Below are 14,827 nucleotides of genomic sequence, written 5' to 3' on the forward strand. Positions count from 1 at the left end.
GCACCAGCTGACAGTTTGGAAGGCAGCATTAGGGAGGATTAGGTAAACATGGATTTGGAGAATGCTGACCTGCTAAGGGAAAGCGAGGGTTGGGCAGCCTTTCCCTCCCCAGCCCCTGTGCCAGGCGTCTGGCCAAGGTCTGCCAGTGTGTGTTTTGGAGCAAAGCTGCAGGCTCCTTAAGGAAGCTTGCAGATGCCAAGACCTTGCTACATGCAAGGCACTGGGGCTAGGACTTTATGTTTATTATCTTATTGAGTCATCCTGAAAACTCCTGTGCCTGGCACATAGTAGGCACTGGATAGTCTTCATTGCATAACACATACAACATTTGGGTCAGGCTGCACCTGAGGCTGGAAGGGACCATGTGGTTTCCAGGGCTTTCCCTGGTCTATAAGGAGCTTTTAGGTGAATCAGGAAAATGCACCCCTCGGGAGGGGCACCACCCACTGGTGCCAGGCTTGTAGGTAAAGGTGCCCCTTCTAGGAGCAAATGCAGCCCACACCAGGGAACCCTGCTGGCTTGGTTTCCCTCCACTGAGCAGGCAACCCTGAGAATCTGAGAGGAAATGCTTGTTTGGGGTTTCCCCTCTCCTGGTTTCAGCACACACACCTGATGGGTGGGACTGAACTCAAACCATGACATTGTCACCCAGAGAGTGGGTAGGGGGCAGAGGCATCTGTGAAGGGCTATTTAAGAAAGAGTGGGCATCCAAGCCTGTGGCTTAGGGGAGAGAGGGCCGGACTGGGGGTGGACCAACTCCCCTTCTCCTCCTTCTTCGCAGAATCCCTATGAAAGGGGCCCAGCCCCCACCTTGGGATTGGCTGAGGAGCGATGCTGGGGAGGGAAGCCAGGGCATGGCTCCTGGTCTCCTACAGCCTTGGGGTCCCACCTTCAGCCACGTTCACCCCTCACCCAGAGAGTCTCACCTATGCAGGGAGATCATTCCCAGCCCTGTGGACCACTTCTAGAGTTTGCCCAGAGCCTAATCAATTGCAGCTAAGTCTGATAAACCTGATGTCAACAGGCTGGCTTAAGCAGGCTTTTCCAGCATCGATTTTCTGACCATCCAGCCTTCACGGTCATGCTGCTGGATGAAGGGAGATGAGGCCAAGGGGGCCTCAGCCTCTGGGAGGCAGGAGATTTGCTCTCTGGGTTCTGGCATAGAAGGCCGCTCCCATCAGCTGCCTCAATCCCTGAGACCCCTGGGAACCCTTGTGCTGTTGCTCAGGGCATGGAGCTGGTGTGCTACCAAGAGCACTAGGGCAGGGGTGCATTCAGGAAATAGGCTGCTCTTTCATTAATCTGCTCTGTGGCTTGCCAGAAATTGCTCCCTTTATCTTTGCCACCTGTGAAATCAGGGAGTTGGTTTAGATCAGGGTTGTCAAACAGGTTTCCTCTTAAATGTCAATGTGGACCTCCTGTTAAAGGCTTAATGATAAAGTTCTCAAGTCTGCCTATGGACTTGGAGGGAAAGAATGCTGGGATCGATTGGAGATGTCTGCTATGGAACAGGCAGGGTGGAAAGCAGCATGTGTGCTTGAATTTGCCATCCCCCCAGCAGGTGACGTCTAAGCATTTGATAGCAACAAGATGCTGTGACACTCTGTTCACTTCAGAATATGACTGAGGAGGCTTCAGGGAGCTAGGGTTAAGGGTGTAGGGTGAATGATTTGTGTTGCTTCATATTGTCTTTGCCTTCTGTAACCTTGCAGTGTACTGGGGCATCCATGTCCTTCTTAGTCAGGTAAAATCCTATTTTAGGAGCCACAGCCCTCTTCAGAGTCACCACCATGTTGAGAAGGAAATGGAGAGGGCCTGGAGGTATTGCCTCTTGCAAAGAGGGGTTGAGGGGTGGGCTTGGGACCAGATGGTGGAGGGGGTTTGACTCCTGCCTCACCACTTACAGCTATGTGACCTTGGCCAAGAGATTTCACTTCTCAGTGTCTTAGTTTCCTTACCTACACAAGGGGCTAATTATAGCACCAGCATAAGGTTGTATGTAGGATTGCATGAGATGCCTGTGAAGTTCTGAGTCCAGTGTCTGGAACATAATAGGCACTCAATCAACGTTACTACTGCCATAATCACCGCTCTCCCTTCCCTTCCTTGTCCTGACTCTCTAGCCATGGCCTCCACTAGAGCATTCTTGCCTCTAGGCCTTTGCAGAGAGGACACCTCCTCCCAGAAGCCTTCCCTGATCCTCCCATTGGAAGGGGGTGTCCGTCCTGGAACCTAGAGCACTTTCTCCACTTCTCTTGGCAGGTCTAACATTTTCACCCCAACAGACAATCAGCGCCCCTTCTGTTTGTCTCTGGGGCCCCTGTATTGCCTGACATGGTCTCTGGCACTTTGCAGCAGGAACCCTGAGCCAAGCCTGGGGTCACTGCAATAGGGTTAAGGAGCTCATCCCTGGCCCTTGGGCTCCCAGCTGTGTGGGGTTGTTGGGGCGGGGGATGGGCAGGGGCAGGCTGCGGTCCAGACTGCAGCAGGGGAACTGGAGAAGGGGCAGAGTTGAACTGTGTCCCTACAGTCTGAATGGCTGAGAGGAGGCCACCCCTACCACAGGGCTTAGGGACTTTAGAAGGCACCATTGGGCCATGGGAGGAGAGGACTGGGAAGAATCTGGAAGCCCAGGTTTCTCGGGAACCTGCAGGGTTAGTAGCAGGGGCCCTGGGCCTTCTTGCCCTAGGGCAAATGGGAGCAGGGGGTGAGTGGATGAGGTTGGGGGAGGTGTGGAGCTGCACAGATACTCACGGGTCTCCTTGGTGGATGATGCTGCTGGAGAGAAGACAGAATCTGGTTAGAGGAAAAGCACTTCGGACCCTCCTGCAGGAGGGAGGTTGGGGGCTAGGGGCTGGGGAGTGGGAAGAAGGGGCTTTAAATTGGCACTATTGAAATGAACTAAAAATCCCTTGCCAGTGTCACCCCTTCACACACATACATACACACACAGCACACATATACACAGATACACATGTGTACACACATGCACACATGCACACACATGCATGCAGATATATGTGGCACTCATGTATGCATACAGACACAGACATGCACACATATACAGACACACATGTGTACACACAGACATGTGTACACTGACATGCAGACATACATACACATGTGTGTGCATATACACATGTACAAGATACACACATGACTCTCCCTTGGTTCAAAAGAAGCTGGGCTGTTTGAGACCCACTGGAATTTGTGCCCTAGTTCCTAGTATATGACTGCATGAGATATTTAACCTCCCTGGGCCTCAGTTTCCTTGACAGCACATGAAGATGGCACATGTGATGACAGCCACCCTCAAGGGGCTGTGGAGGGGGCCCAGTGAGATCACTCTGTGAGGGTTGAGCCCAGTGCCTGGCCCCCAGGCCCCAGTGAAGGGGACAGTTGTGTTGCTGTGGGTGTTTGGCCCATATTGGTGTGTCCTTTCCTGACTGTCCGCACTGCATACTGTCTGCACTCGCTCTAGGGCCCTTGGCCACTTCCTGACATCATATACCACGTCCTAGTTGTTTCGGTGGTTCTACGTCGTATCTCCCACCATGCCAGCAGTGACGTCTGGAGGACAGGACCTCCAGAGGAAGCAGAAATGCTAGAGGAAGAAGCTCTCCTTTTTTGGGGGAACCCCCCAACACTTACACACTTTCCATTTGGTTCTCAGGGGCTGTCCATCTGGAAATGTCCCTACCCCTTGCCTCCAAGGCCCCAGGAGTGGCATGAGACCCAAGCTGGATCAATCATAGTATTACATTCCTCTGGAGACAGAGCCCTTCCCTACTTCCCTATGTTGATATATAGCTGTGTGGGGGAGAGAGAGGAGAGAGAGAGAGAGAGAGAGAGAGAGAGAGAGAGAGAGAGAGAGAGAGGAGAGAGAGAGAGAGAGAAAGTGCTTTTTCAGCCAGGCGAGAAGATGAGCATCAGGAGAGAAACCATCATGCCTGCCTTAGAGAGAAAACTGCCCATGGAATGAGTCCCTAACCTGTTGAGGTCAAGTAGCAACAAGCAGAGCCCAGGGATGTAGAAAGAAGATTTAACCGGTTCTGGGACCTTCATGGGAGACTCCTGGGTTCAGCCACACCTGAAGTCACAAGATGCCCGTAGTGGACCATCAAGACATGTTTTGTTGAAACCAGTTAGAGCTGAGTTGGTCACTCTCATCTGAAATAACTGTGTCTAACTTTCCAGGCACAGGGGTTCTTAATCTGGTTTCTGTGCCATGATTCCCTTTGGTGGTTTGGAAAAGCCATCGACTCCCCTCAGAATAAAGTTATTCTCACTTCCCTTGAGACACTTATCACTTTATACTCCAACAGACTGTGTTATTAAATGCATAAAGTAAAATAAATTGGAAGCCAATTATATATCAATATAATATATTTTGTAAAAACAAAAACCAAATTTGTGCTATAGTAATATATGTGCTTGTATATCAGTGCATTAAATAATAAAATGAGGGTATGTGCACCCAGGTTAGGAACCTCTGAAGTAAATGAAAATTACCCCCTTTAGTGCTGAAACACAAATGGTTTTTACTGGCCATGTTTCCCACTGATTACATTTCCTACTACTGTAAACATTTCTCGAGACTCTACATCATGCTAATGCACTTTCACTTTTCTACATGCTGTAACCAAGTCTGTTTCTCTGACTCAGACCATGAGCAGGGCCTTGTGTTCCTCATTCAGGGTCTCTGGGGCCGAACACAGAGTTCAAAACCCAGCAGTCACTTGATGACGGTTGGTTGGAGGTATTGACTTGTCAAACCCCAAGTAGTTGGATACTGAGAGACAAATAATTACTGGGTCTCTTTTCAGTTACTACCCCTTTCCCACCTCGGGCTGGGGCTCTCTCCTCTAGAGGACACCCTTGAGCCTCCTACACTGACATGGGCCCCTCACCTTTGAGGCCATTAATGCAGCCACATCACTGTCTAGTTTGTAAAAACAGGGATCCTGGGGAGGTGGTGGGGACATGGTGGCCACCAAGCATCTATATAAACGTATAAATCATCTCAACATGGGCTGTGGAACATGCTTGACAAGAAGCAAACAAGGTAAGGGATCACAGACACTCCATTGTGGGGTCATGTTCAAGATGGAGTGACTGGTTTACTTGCTGCCTTGGGAAGCTGGGAGAGGCCTGGGTCACTGATGTTTGTGAAGATGTCGGTGTAGGTGGTTCTTGGTCTTCAAGCGGGATGAATCCAGAGATATAAATCCCTTCCCTTCACTTCTTCCTTTGATCAGAAAGGATTTGAATCTGGAAGACCTGGGTTCCTGTTCTTGTTCTAATATCTCCAAGAAGAACTTGGGTGAGTTTTTAAATCTCCTCAAGCTTCTGTTTTCTCAGAACACATGTGAAACCACATCAAGGATTGTGCTTGAGTCCATTCCACAACCATGCCATAGATCACTCTGTGGGACATTTGTGCAGGTTAAATGAGACTATGCATGTAAAGCAGCTAGCATCCACCATCCTTCCACCTGTCCATGCCTTCATTCATTCACCTGTCCACCCACCCATCATCCACCAACCCACCCATCCACCATCTACCTATGTTGCCATCCACCCATCCATCTACTCACTCATCCCTTCTCCACCCGCTCGTCCATCCATCCACCCTTCCCTCCATCTACCCATCTACCCATCCACCCATCCATCTACCCACTCATCCCTTCTTCCTCCACCCATCCATCTACTTATCTTTCCATCTATCCATCCAGCCATTCACACATGCACCCACTCACTCATCCATTCTCCACCCACCCATTCATTCACCCATCTCCCCATTTGCCCATTCATTTATCCATCTACTCATCCCTCCATCTACCCATCCAACCATCTATTTATCTATCCACCCACCCACTCAGTCATTCTTCACTCATCCATCCATCTATCCATCCATCCATCCATCCATCCATCTATCCATCCATCCATCTCTCCATCTACCCATCCATCTACTCATTCTTCCATCTACCCATCCATCCACCCACCCATTTATCCATCCATCCATCCACCTGTTTTTTTTTTTTCACTCATCAAATGTTTACTAGGCATCTGCTCTGTGCCAGGCACTTAGAGAGGTGAATGCACACAACATAAAATCCTTGTCTTCAGGAAGCTCACATTCTAGGGTGTGGAGATAGGCAACAAACAACGAAACACAAAAACCATAATGACAGATAATGATGGTGTTCTGATGGAAAAAGCCTGACATGTGAGAAGCTAAACTAGGAGGAAGGGGTGCAACCTTAGCTGAGACTGGAAGGCAGAGAAGGAACCAGGTGGGAGGGTGGGTGGCGGGTGGGGGGGACCTGCATGAAGAGATACAGGAAGAGGGAGCAGCAGGTGCAGGTGAAGACACTCAATACATGATTTTCTTTCTTCCCTTCCTCCCACCTCCCTTCCTTCTGTTCTTCCTCCCTCTGTTCTTCTTCCTTTCTTTCCTTCCTTCTTGGGGTCACCTTTTCTAAGTGGTCCTTGATGTGGGCACATGTGTTGCCCAGGGCCTTGCAATGCACCTCTGTTCCCCATGGACTCCACCCTTCCTGGCAGCCTGGGGGTGCCCCCTCTCCCTCCAATGGCTGGGGTCCCAAAGGCGGCACAGCTTGTCATGTCTCCAGGGTCACCTAGGGATGGAGGGAAGAATATGTCTTCATCCTCCAGGCATGGTCTGCAGTTCCTGCCCCCAGGATTGAGCCCCACTCACCCAGCCAGCGTGGCAGACGGATGGTTTTCATGCTGGAGCTCATGTAACTTCGAGCAAAGATCCATGTCGTGATTATGGCAAAGATGACGGCCAGGAGGCGAAGCACACCTGCCGAGCAAGGGGATGTTGCCAGCAGACCACAGAGCCAAGACCACATCGCAAGACCACGTGTGAGTTCTTCCCGAACTGCACAGACCCCATGCTATAGGCTCAGACCACATCTACGCTGGGGACCAGACCATGGGACCATGTGGTAAGACCATGTGTGAATTTGTCCAGTGGCCAGATGGTGAGATTGTGCTGCCAGGTCCTGTGGCAACATTTACCCAAGTGGGTCCCCTGGGAGAAAAAGTTAAAAATGTACCTGCCTGGGCTCCACTTAGCCCTCCAGAGAGAGAGAGTCTCTAGCAATGAGGCCAGCATTCTGGACCTTTCTATAGCCCCTTAAGGGGAGGCCTGAGAACTGCAGTGGGAGGGCAGGACTCTGGGAGGGGAGCTCTGGAACAGGAGTAAAGAAGGCTGTGGCCAGTGCTCAGGGCAGCCAGCAGTGCTGTGTGACTCTGAGCAGGAGCTCAGCCTCTCTGAGCTGGAGTCCCTCAGGCACAGAGCAGACATGGTAACACCCTTGCCCCGAGCTTGTTGACAGGGATATTGTAGTTGTCAAAAGTAGGCAGCCTCCAGGTGGCTTGGGGTTGGGGCTGCCCCCCCACAGTTTCCATCAATTCTCCCTCAAGGCCTCCACACAAACTGCACACTGGACTTGCTGTGCAGCTTCCAGACAAGCCACAGCTCCCTGATCCCTGCCTCATGGCCAGATTGCTTTCTGATTCCCCCATGTGATTGGGGAACAACCCCACACATGGGGATGAGCCACCTGGAGTTATCTTTCTTTACAGGGACCAGAAAGCAGGCTCCATTTCACATCCCCGCTACCTTCTGAATCAGACCCACCCATTCTGCTGTGACCCTCGAGGCGCAGGCCCAGCTGTGGCACCCCTCCCTCTGACCTCCCTGTCGGCATCTCCCCTGCTCCTCAGCCCTGAATTCAGCTCTAGAGCCTTGAACTAGTCTCTGACTACTCAGGCTGGGGAGAAGGCCTGCTGGGTCCTGTGGGGCGGGATGCAGGTCTGTGGGGGCGTGGTCTTCAATGGCACAGCATGGCTCTAGGCACCCAGAATTCCTCTTGGGTATCAGCTCATGTTCACATAGAACTCACTTTTGTGCCAGGCACCATGTGAGCAACTTTTGAATACATTATCTCAGTTCATTCTCTGAGTAACCCTGTATGCTGGATACTATTGATTATTCCCATTTTACTTATGAGGAAACTGAGAGGCGGTCACTTCCCCACTGTCACTTGGCTGGTAAGTGTCAAAAGTGGGGTTTAAACCCAGAGAAGTAAGCTGACTTCAAAAACCTGTGCTGCTGACTCCTTACAGCTGTTCTGGAATGCAAATGAGGCAGGTGCATTTTCTGTTTGCTGCCTCAGTTTCCCTCTCTGTACAGAAGGGGGTACAGTATGAAGGTGTGGACTAGAAGGCCTTTGCCTCCCTTGTGCCCAGCCCTATGGTGTAAAAATTCTAGAATAGCCCTCCTCGAGGTAAATATTTTTGTCTCTAATTTCCAACCAGGCCAAGTGTTTCCAGCATGGGCACTCTCAATGATCCCAGCCAGGTGGGGCCTCTGTGCAGAAGTTCCTCCTGCCCTTCAGCCTAGAGACAGGAAATCACCTCTTCTGCTCTTCCAGGCTCCCCTGGATTGCTTTCTTCCTGGAATTTGGGCCTGACCATTTGAGAACAGATGCAGCCAAATCACTGTGAGCCCAGAATGGGTGGACACAGCTGACAGAAAAATGTCTCCAAAACCAATTTCAGAGCCTACCTGACACTCTCATCCTGTCCAGATGAAGGGTGGCTTGGGGTCAGCTTCCACCTATGGAGAGAAGAAAATCCAGTTGGAAACTGGCATCAGGTCTGCAAGTGACCAGGCCTGAAGATGAGGGACAGGGACCTCTACCTGGGGAGATCATAATTCTTTCAGTTGGGTTCCTCACCACCTGCCGTATGAACAAGAGGGCAATTTTCCTCTTTTCCTGTCTGCCTCCACCTCTCCTTCACTCTTGTCCCTGGAATTTTATATTCAATTCGCCATGTTTTTTTGAAGTGCAGAAAATAGAGGAAGGTGTAGTCTGGTAAGCCACTGTCTTTTGGAATATTTGATTTATTCACTTATCCATCTATCCATTTGTTCATCCATCTGTTCACCCATCCATCTGGCAATCCATCAGTTGATTTATCCATCCATCCATCCATCCATCCATTCATCCATCCATCCATCCATCCTCTATCCATTCATTTTTCCACCCATCTATCTATCCTCTATCTACCTGTCCATCTATCCTTTCATCCATCTGTTTGGCCCTCCTTCCCTTCCTTCCTTCCTACCAGCCAGCCAGCGAGGTTGAGCTAGCTAGCTGCAGTGAAATCATCAGGGAGCAGAAGCCCAAGCGATCTTTGTTTATTGTACCAAAATAAACAGTAATCACAATTCACATATTACGGGTGACTTTGTGCCAGGTGCCATCTATGCATTATCTCTTTAATCCTCACAACCCCCAAGTTAGGAATGAGTAAGCAAGACTCAACGTGGCTAAGCCCAGGGTTATTCAGCTTGCAAGGGTGACAGCCAGAATGTGGATGCAGGTTTCCAGCTGCTGAACACTCCCTGACACCCCCTTCCTCCGCCCTACTGGGGTCTCACTGCCAAGAATTTTTATCTCAGAGGAGGGTTGAAACCAAAGTTTCCTCCCTTATTCAGTTCTGAGCAGAGCAGAGTCATCCTTCTCTCCACCTCCCCCTGTGTCACCCTCCAGGTGCTGGGCAGTTACCAGTGATTTGCAGCTTTGAAACCCCCAGGAGGTCTGTGGAGACTTAGAGGACAGGAGGTCTTTGGTCCCAGACTTCGCACACCAGCTCCAAGGCAGCAGGTAACCTTCTCTGACTGTGATGACCTCTCCCATAGCTCTTCCTGCCCCTCCCACCCCAGAATCTTTATCCTAAAAATCCATCTCAACAGACATGGTCTCCAAAGTTCAACTGCCAAAGGCTGAGACCTGAGACAGGAGACTGGGCTCACGCCTGGCACAGCCCCCAACACCCTCTTCAACCTTGGGCGAGTCTGTTCACCTCCTTGGCCCTCCTGTATGTACACTGAGAGGTGCTCTGTCTGGACCAGTCATTAATGTTTAAGCAACAATAACAACAACAGCAACTACAAAACTACACCTCCTCTTGTGAATTGTAACAGTCCTCCTACCACCCTGATCCTACTTCTCTAGGGCCTTCCAGGTTAGAAAACCGGGCTGTCACTTGGCTCTACCTACAGACAAATTGTGGAACTTTAACTTCCTGAAATTCAGATCACCAGCTTTTTTTTTTTTTTCCAGATAAAAAATATATTATGATCATGACTGCGCTTCAGACGTGACCTACAGTCCAGGAACCTAGGTTCCTGGATGAGACTCAAAAGATTTGGGAGGAACCCCATGTTAGAGGAGCCAGGAGAGTCAGTGGCTGGACAGGATGGAAGGACAGGGACAGGGTCAGACAGATGGGGTTGGATGGACAGACAGACATGAATATTCACAGAGGGTGTGCACAGAGACATTCCAGTCTGGGACAGAGGTGAAGGGGGAGAGGGAGAGAAGGGGGAGTGGGGAAGAGAGAGAGAGAGACAGAGAGAGAGAGAATGAGAAGAGGGAGACAGAACAAGTACTTTTAATATGCGCACGCAGATTCAGAGAGAAACACTCAGAGACAGACAAGGGAGATACGGACAGAGACAGAGGGTAGGGGACACACACCTGGGCAGAGGGCTAGCCTCTTGATGTCTTGTCCATGCTGAGCAGGAAATCTGGCTTCAGGGCGGTGGGGTGGAGAGGGGCAGGGGCCAAGGGCCAGTCCCTGTTGGGCTGTGAGAGCTCCCGAGCCTGCTCTTCCTCTGGGCTGAGTTGCCCACCCAGCACCTGTAGGGCTATCTGGTGTCCTGAGTTTCTAGCCTACTCACCCTGGCAGCCCGTGAGAGCTCTGGAGCTGGGGCCCAGGACTGGCCTGCTGGGGTGGGGAGGGAGAAAGAGCAGGTACGTAGGTACAGGAACAGGTACGCAGGGTGAAGCAAGAATCCCTCTGTAGCCATCCAAACCCAAAAGAGTGTGTTTTCTCCTTCTTCCTGTTGGAGATTGTCCCAACCTGTTATTCAGGTTACAAAGTTGCCCAGCAAAGGAACGAGGAGAAAAGTTCTATTGCCCTGGGTGCTTACCTAGCCAGCCTAGCATGGCTAAGTTGGCTTTGGGGTGGTGTGTGTGCAAGTGGCAGTGGAAGGCGAGGGGGAAAGGCTGGGGACAAGGTGGGGCTGGTGAAGGCATGAATCACTGCAAGCCACCCCATTCCTCCTGTTGTCCATCCTCACTGTCCTTGGACGTCTCCCTCTGTCCTGCCCTTCCCCATAGCTCCCTTCTCATTTCTGGCTGCAGGTCAGCCGTGCGTGTAAGCCCCAAGCTTCTCTTTTCAATGGCAGGCCTAGGCTGCAGGGCATTGAGGAAGTGCTGGATGAATATTTGGAAACTGAATGAATTGAATTCTTGCATCGTCCTGGAAGGTTAGAATGATTAAACTACCAGATAGAGAAGGAAGTTGAAGTTCAGAAAGGGGAAGTCACTAGTCTAAGGCCACACAGTCAGTTGTAGGGCTCATTTCTAAAGCATTCTCTGAGCATCCCTGGGAAGACTGGGGGAAATATGGCCGTGAGCAAGACAAGTTCTGGAGCAGCCCCAGGCCTTTGCACTTCCGAGTCCCTCTGTCTGAACACCGTTTTCCTATTTCTTTGTCTGGAATACTCCTACTCATCTTTCAGGTCTCAGTGGAGAAATCACTTCAGGGAAGCCTTCCCTGACCCTCTGAGTCAAGGTTCAACACCTACCTGTGGTCCTGGATGGGAGCACATCCATTATGGCAGCCCGCCCTGTCACAAGCGTCTGGCCAATCAGAGCTTCGCAATTTCCCTGTGATTGGTTCAGTAGTGAGTAAGTGACCCAAGCAAGGCCAACCAGACTTTGCCCTGTGATAGATGTATGGGAAACTGGGGAGAGAGAGGCTGTCTTCTCCCTGGAGATGCTAAGCCAGATGCAATAAGTCTGGGGCTACTGAGGTCCCACCCTCAACCTCTATGGTGCATCCCTCCTGTGGTAGACGTGTCCTGCCAGCAGATGCAAATACAGGGGCAGAGCAGCTGGGGCAGTGCATGTGATCTCAGTCTTAAAAGAATCAGGCAGTGAAAGTCTGTGATATTGGGAAAAGAGGACGAATTTTTGGATCAGACAGACCTGGGTTTGCCACTTACTAGTTGTAGTGTTTTTCCGCACATCTCTCCAGGCTTTGATTTCTTTCCTTTGTGGAAAGAAGGTGATGCTATCTACCTGTCCTGGAAGAGGTGTTGGGCAGTGAGGCCACCTGTCTGGAAGGGGTTCGCCAGCCTGGCAGGGTCCACTTGTCTCTTCCGTGTTAATAGGCCCCATTCACTCTGTTGCCTCTCGCCAGTGCACCTCCAGGGCATGATTCCTAGTCGGATGTTTGTTCTTTCTGCAGACCCAAAATGCCATCACAGCATCTTTCTGCCTGCCGGTCTGTGACATTTCTTAAAGGCCCTACAGGAGCTAGGATGTCAGCCTTCCTCCTGCCTGTGGCCTTCTGTACACAGGGCCTTTCATCTCAACCATGACCTGTCCCAGAGCCACGATGGATAGAGAAAGAGAAGCCGTCTCTCCAGGATGAGAATGTGGAGCAGTGCACCCTGGTGGAGAAATAAGTGGCTATTTTCCCTGCTTAAATCCTGGCTCCTGGCCCTTCCCCGGCATTCTGTGAATCTCTCCATGAAGGCACCTTGTCAGCTTTCACAGTCAGCCCTGATTTTCAGGCCAGCTTCCCCTCCAGGGAGTGGCTCTCAAAGGCCGTCTTCATCCGTGGCCGGATGGTAGCACCAAGGCACACAGTAAGTGTGCAGTAAATGTTGTTGGAAGGAAGGAAGTGGGTTACCATTTGGGAAAGGAAACTGGGAGGTAAAAAGCTAGGAGCTGCTCCCTCCATCTAAATGACTTCTTTTTTTTTTTTTTTTCCACCTCATTCCTAACATTTTTCTCCGAAGTAGAAGTCTGCCCAGAAGACATGCTCAGACACTAGAACCTGACTAGTCTCTTCTGGAAATTCAAGTCCGGCTATTTTTATCATTATCCTGGGAAATTCTGCAGACAGGGTGTGGTCACTAGGGGCAGAGGGGTTCTATCAGTTCTTCCTCTTCAGGCTTCTTTCTGCTCCACTTGTCTCTACCAGCAATGCTGCTTGAGCAAGGATTCATTGCAGGGGGTGAATTCTGTGTGCATGAATGTGGAAGATAGAAACTCTACAGAGATAGTGACAGGCCTGAGGGAGACAGACTCTAGAAGAAAGAGACAAGACTGAGGTAGAGAGACAAGCAGAATGAAAAAGAAACAGAGACACTCAGAGACTGGAAGTGACTGGCATATCAACATACACACAGGCGCACATGTAGGCATGCATGCACGTGAGTCAGAGCACTGCCATGGGTCCTGCCCTGAACCAGGGGGTGTGCAACCCTGCCCAGCCCCAGTTGTCCCTTGCTGTGAGTCTCTCATCACCCCCAAAAGCCATCCTGAACACCCGCAATTGTGGCCCAGGCCTGTGTGAAGTAATCAAAGTAACCAGAGGCCCCCTTTCATCCTCTAAATGGTCCTTCTTATAAACACCCAATATTTATGGGCAATTATTGATCATGTCACCAATACAGAGGGGGAGATAAACAGCGAATAAATCCATAAACAATAAGACTGGTGGTTTGAACAATTTGTTCCAGTGACATTTATTTTGGAAGGAAATAAGCCCATTATTCCCTGTTTTAATTTTATTTATTGGTGTTAATGGTTTTCTCCAGCTGTGGCCAATGGTAGAATTATTGGGCCAGTCAGAGCTGCATGGCAGGAAATGCAAGAAGACACAAAAAGGTGCAGGATTCTGAGGGTTTTTACTCCTCAAGTTCCTGGGGTGCTTCCCGGAATAAGACAACAAATGCCACATGCCAGATACTACCCTGAGACTCTGACTTATTTTAACTAATTTAATCTTACAACAGCTCAATGAAGAAGTAAGGGAAACTGAGGCACAGGGGTCAAGTCATATAGCTGGTGAGAGTCAAAGATAGAAAAGATCCCAGAAATAAACCCAGGCGATGTGTGTCAGGAGACCACATTCTTAACCACTTTGCCCAACTCACGTACAAGTTGTAAAGGATCAGATAGCAAATATTTTGGGCTTGGCAGGCAATATGTTCTTTTACAACTACTCAACTCTGCCTTTGTAGGAGGAAAGCATCCACAGACAATATGTAAGTGAATAAATGTAACTGTGTTCCAATAAAACTTTATTTATAAAAACATGTGGCTGACTGCATTTGACCTGTGGGCTGTTGTTTGCCCACCTCTGCCCTAGGTGTGGCCTCTTTTAGCTCCAGGTGGACCTGGGCCTCAGGTGTTCCTTTTGCTGAGCTTCAGCTTGCCTGGGTTTGGCTCAGCCAAGGTGAGGGAGAACGGAGACTCCCATGGGATAAGACTGAGTTTCTAAGATTCTGTTCTTGCACCCCCATGTCTCTCACCAGCCAGTACCCTCCTCAGGGGGGTGGCTCCATGAGCTCTGCTCACTTGGCAGGGGTCAGCCACCTCTCCCCTCTCCCCTCTCCCCACATAGGTTTTAGGGAGACTTTCCTCCCATTCACCTGACAGATCATCCTCTGAAGGTGCCACACTCAGTACCTGGTCCCCAGGTCACCCTCAGTAAGTGGCATCTTCAGTCATATTTGCACCCTTCCACTTTGCAGAGACCTTGTGTGGCCTGGGAATTGGGAGTCTGTATAACATGGTGGCTAAGATTGGGGGCTTTGGTGCCTATCTAGGTCCTGCCGTGGGAGTGTGGACACAGTCCTCTCCCGGCCTCAGCTTCCTGTCACATGGCCATCATGATCTCTAATTTAGTGAAGATTAAA

The 14,827-nt window shown here is 50.3% G+C and overlaps 1 protein-coding gene across 5 annotated transcripts in view; it reads right to left on the bottom strand.

Moving 5' to 3' along the window:
• Positions 1-14,827, bottom strand: part of FAM3D (FAM3 metabolism regulating signaling molecule D) — a 34,027-nt gene that overhangs the window by 14,071 nt on the left and 5,129 nt on the right. For 2 of the 5 annotated variants that reach the window (XM_033210289.1, XM_033210287.1), the window contains exons 2-4: positions 8,603-8,653; positions 6,722-6,829; positions 2,755-2,778 (exon numbers count right to left, since the gene is read on the bottom strand). In XM_033210289.1, the coding sequence (XP_033066180.1) occupies positions 2,755-2,778; positions 6,722-6,829; positions 8,603-8,615 (145 nt within the window). In that variant the 5' untranslated portion in view covers positions 8,616-8,653. Of the gene's footprint in view, positions 1-2,754; positions 2,779-6,721; positions 6,830-8,602; positions 8,654-10,583; positions 10,842-14,827 lie in introns of those variants that run through there. The other 3 variants (XM_033210291.1, XM_033210288.1, XM_033210290.1) reach the window with 3 other exon arrangements.

The sequence above is a fragment of the Trachypithecus francoisi genome, unplaced genomic scaffold, assembly GCF_009764315.1.
Source record: "Trachypithecus francoisi isolate TF-2019V2 unplaced genomic scaffold, Tfra_2.0 Lachesis_group0, whole genome shotgun sequence".
NCBI lineage: Eukaryota > Metazoa > Chordata > Mammalia > Primates > Cercopithecidae > Trachypithecus > Trachypithecus francoisi.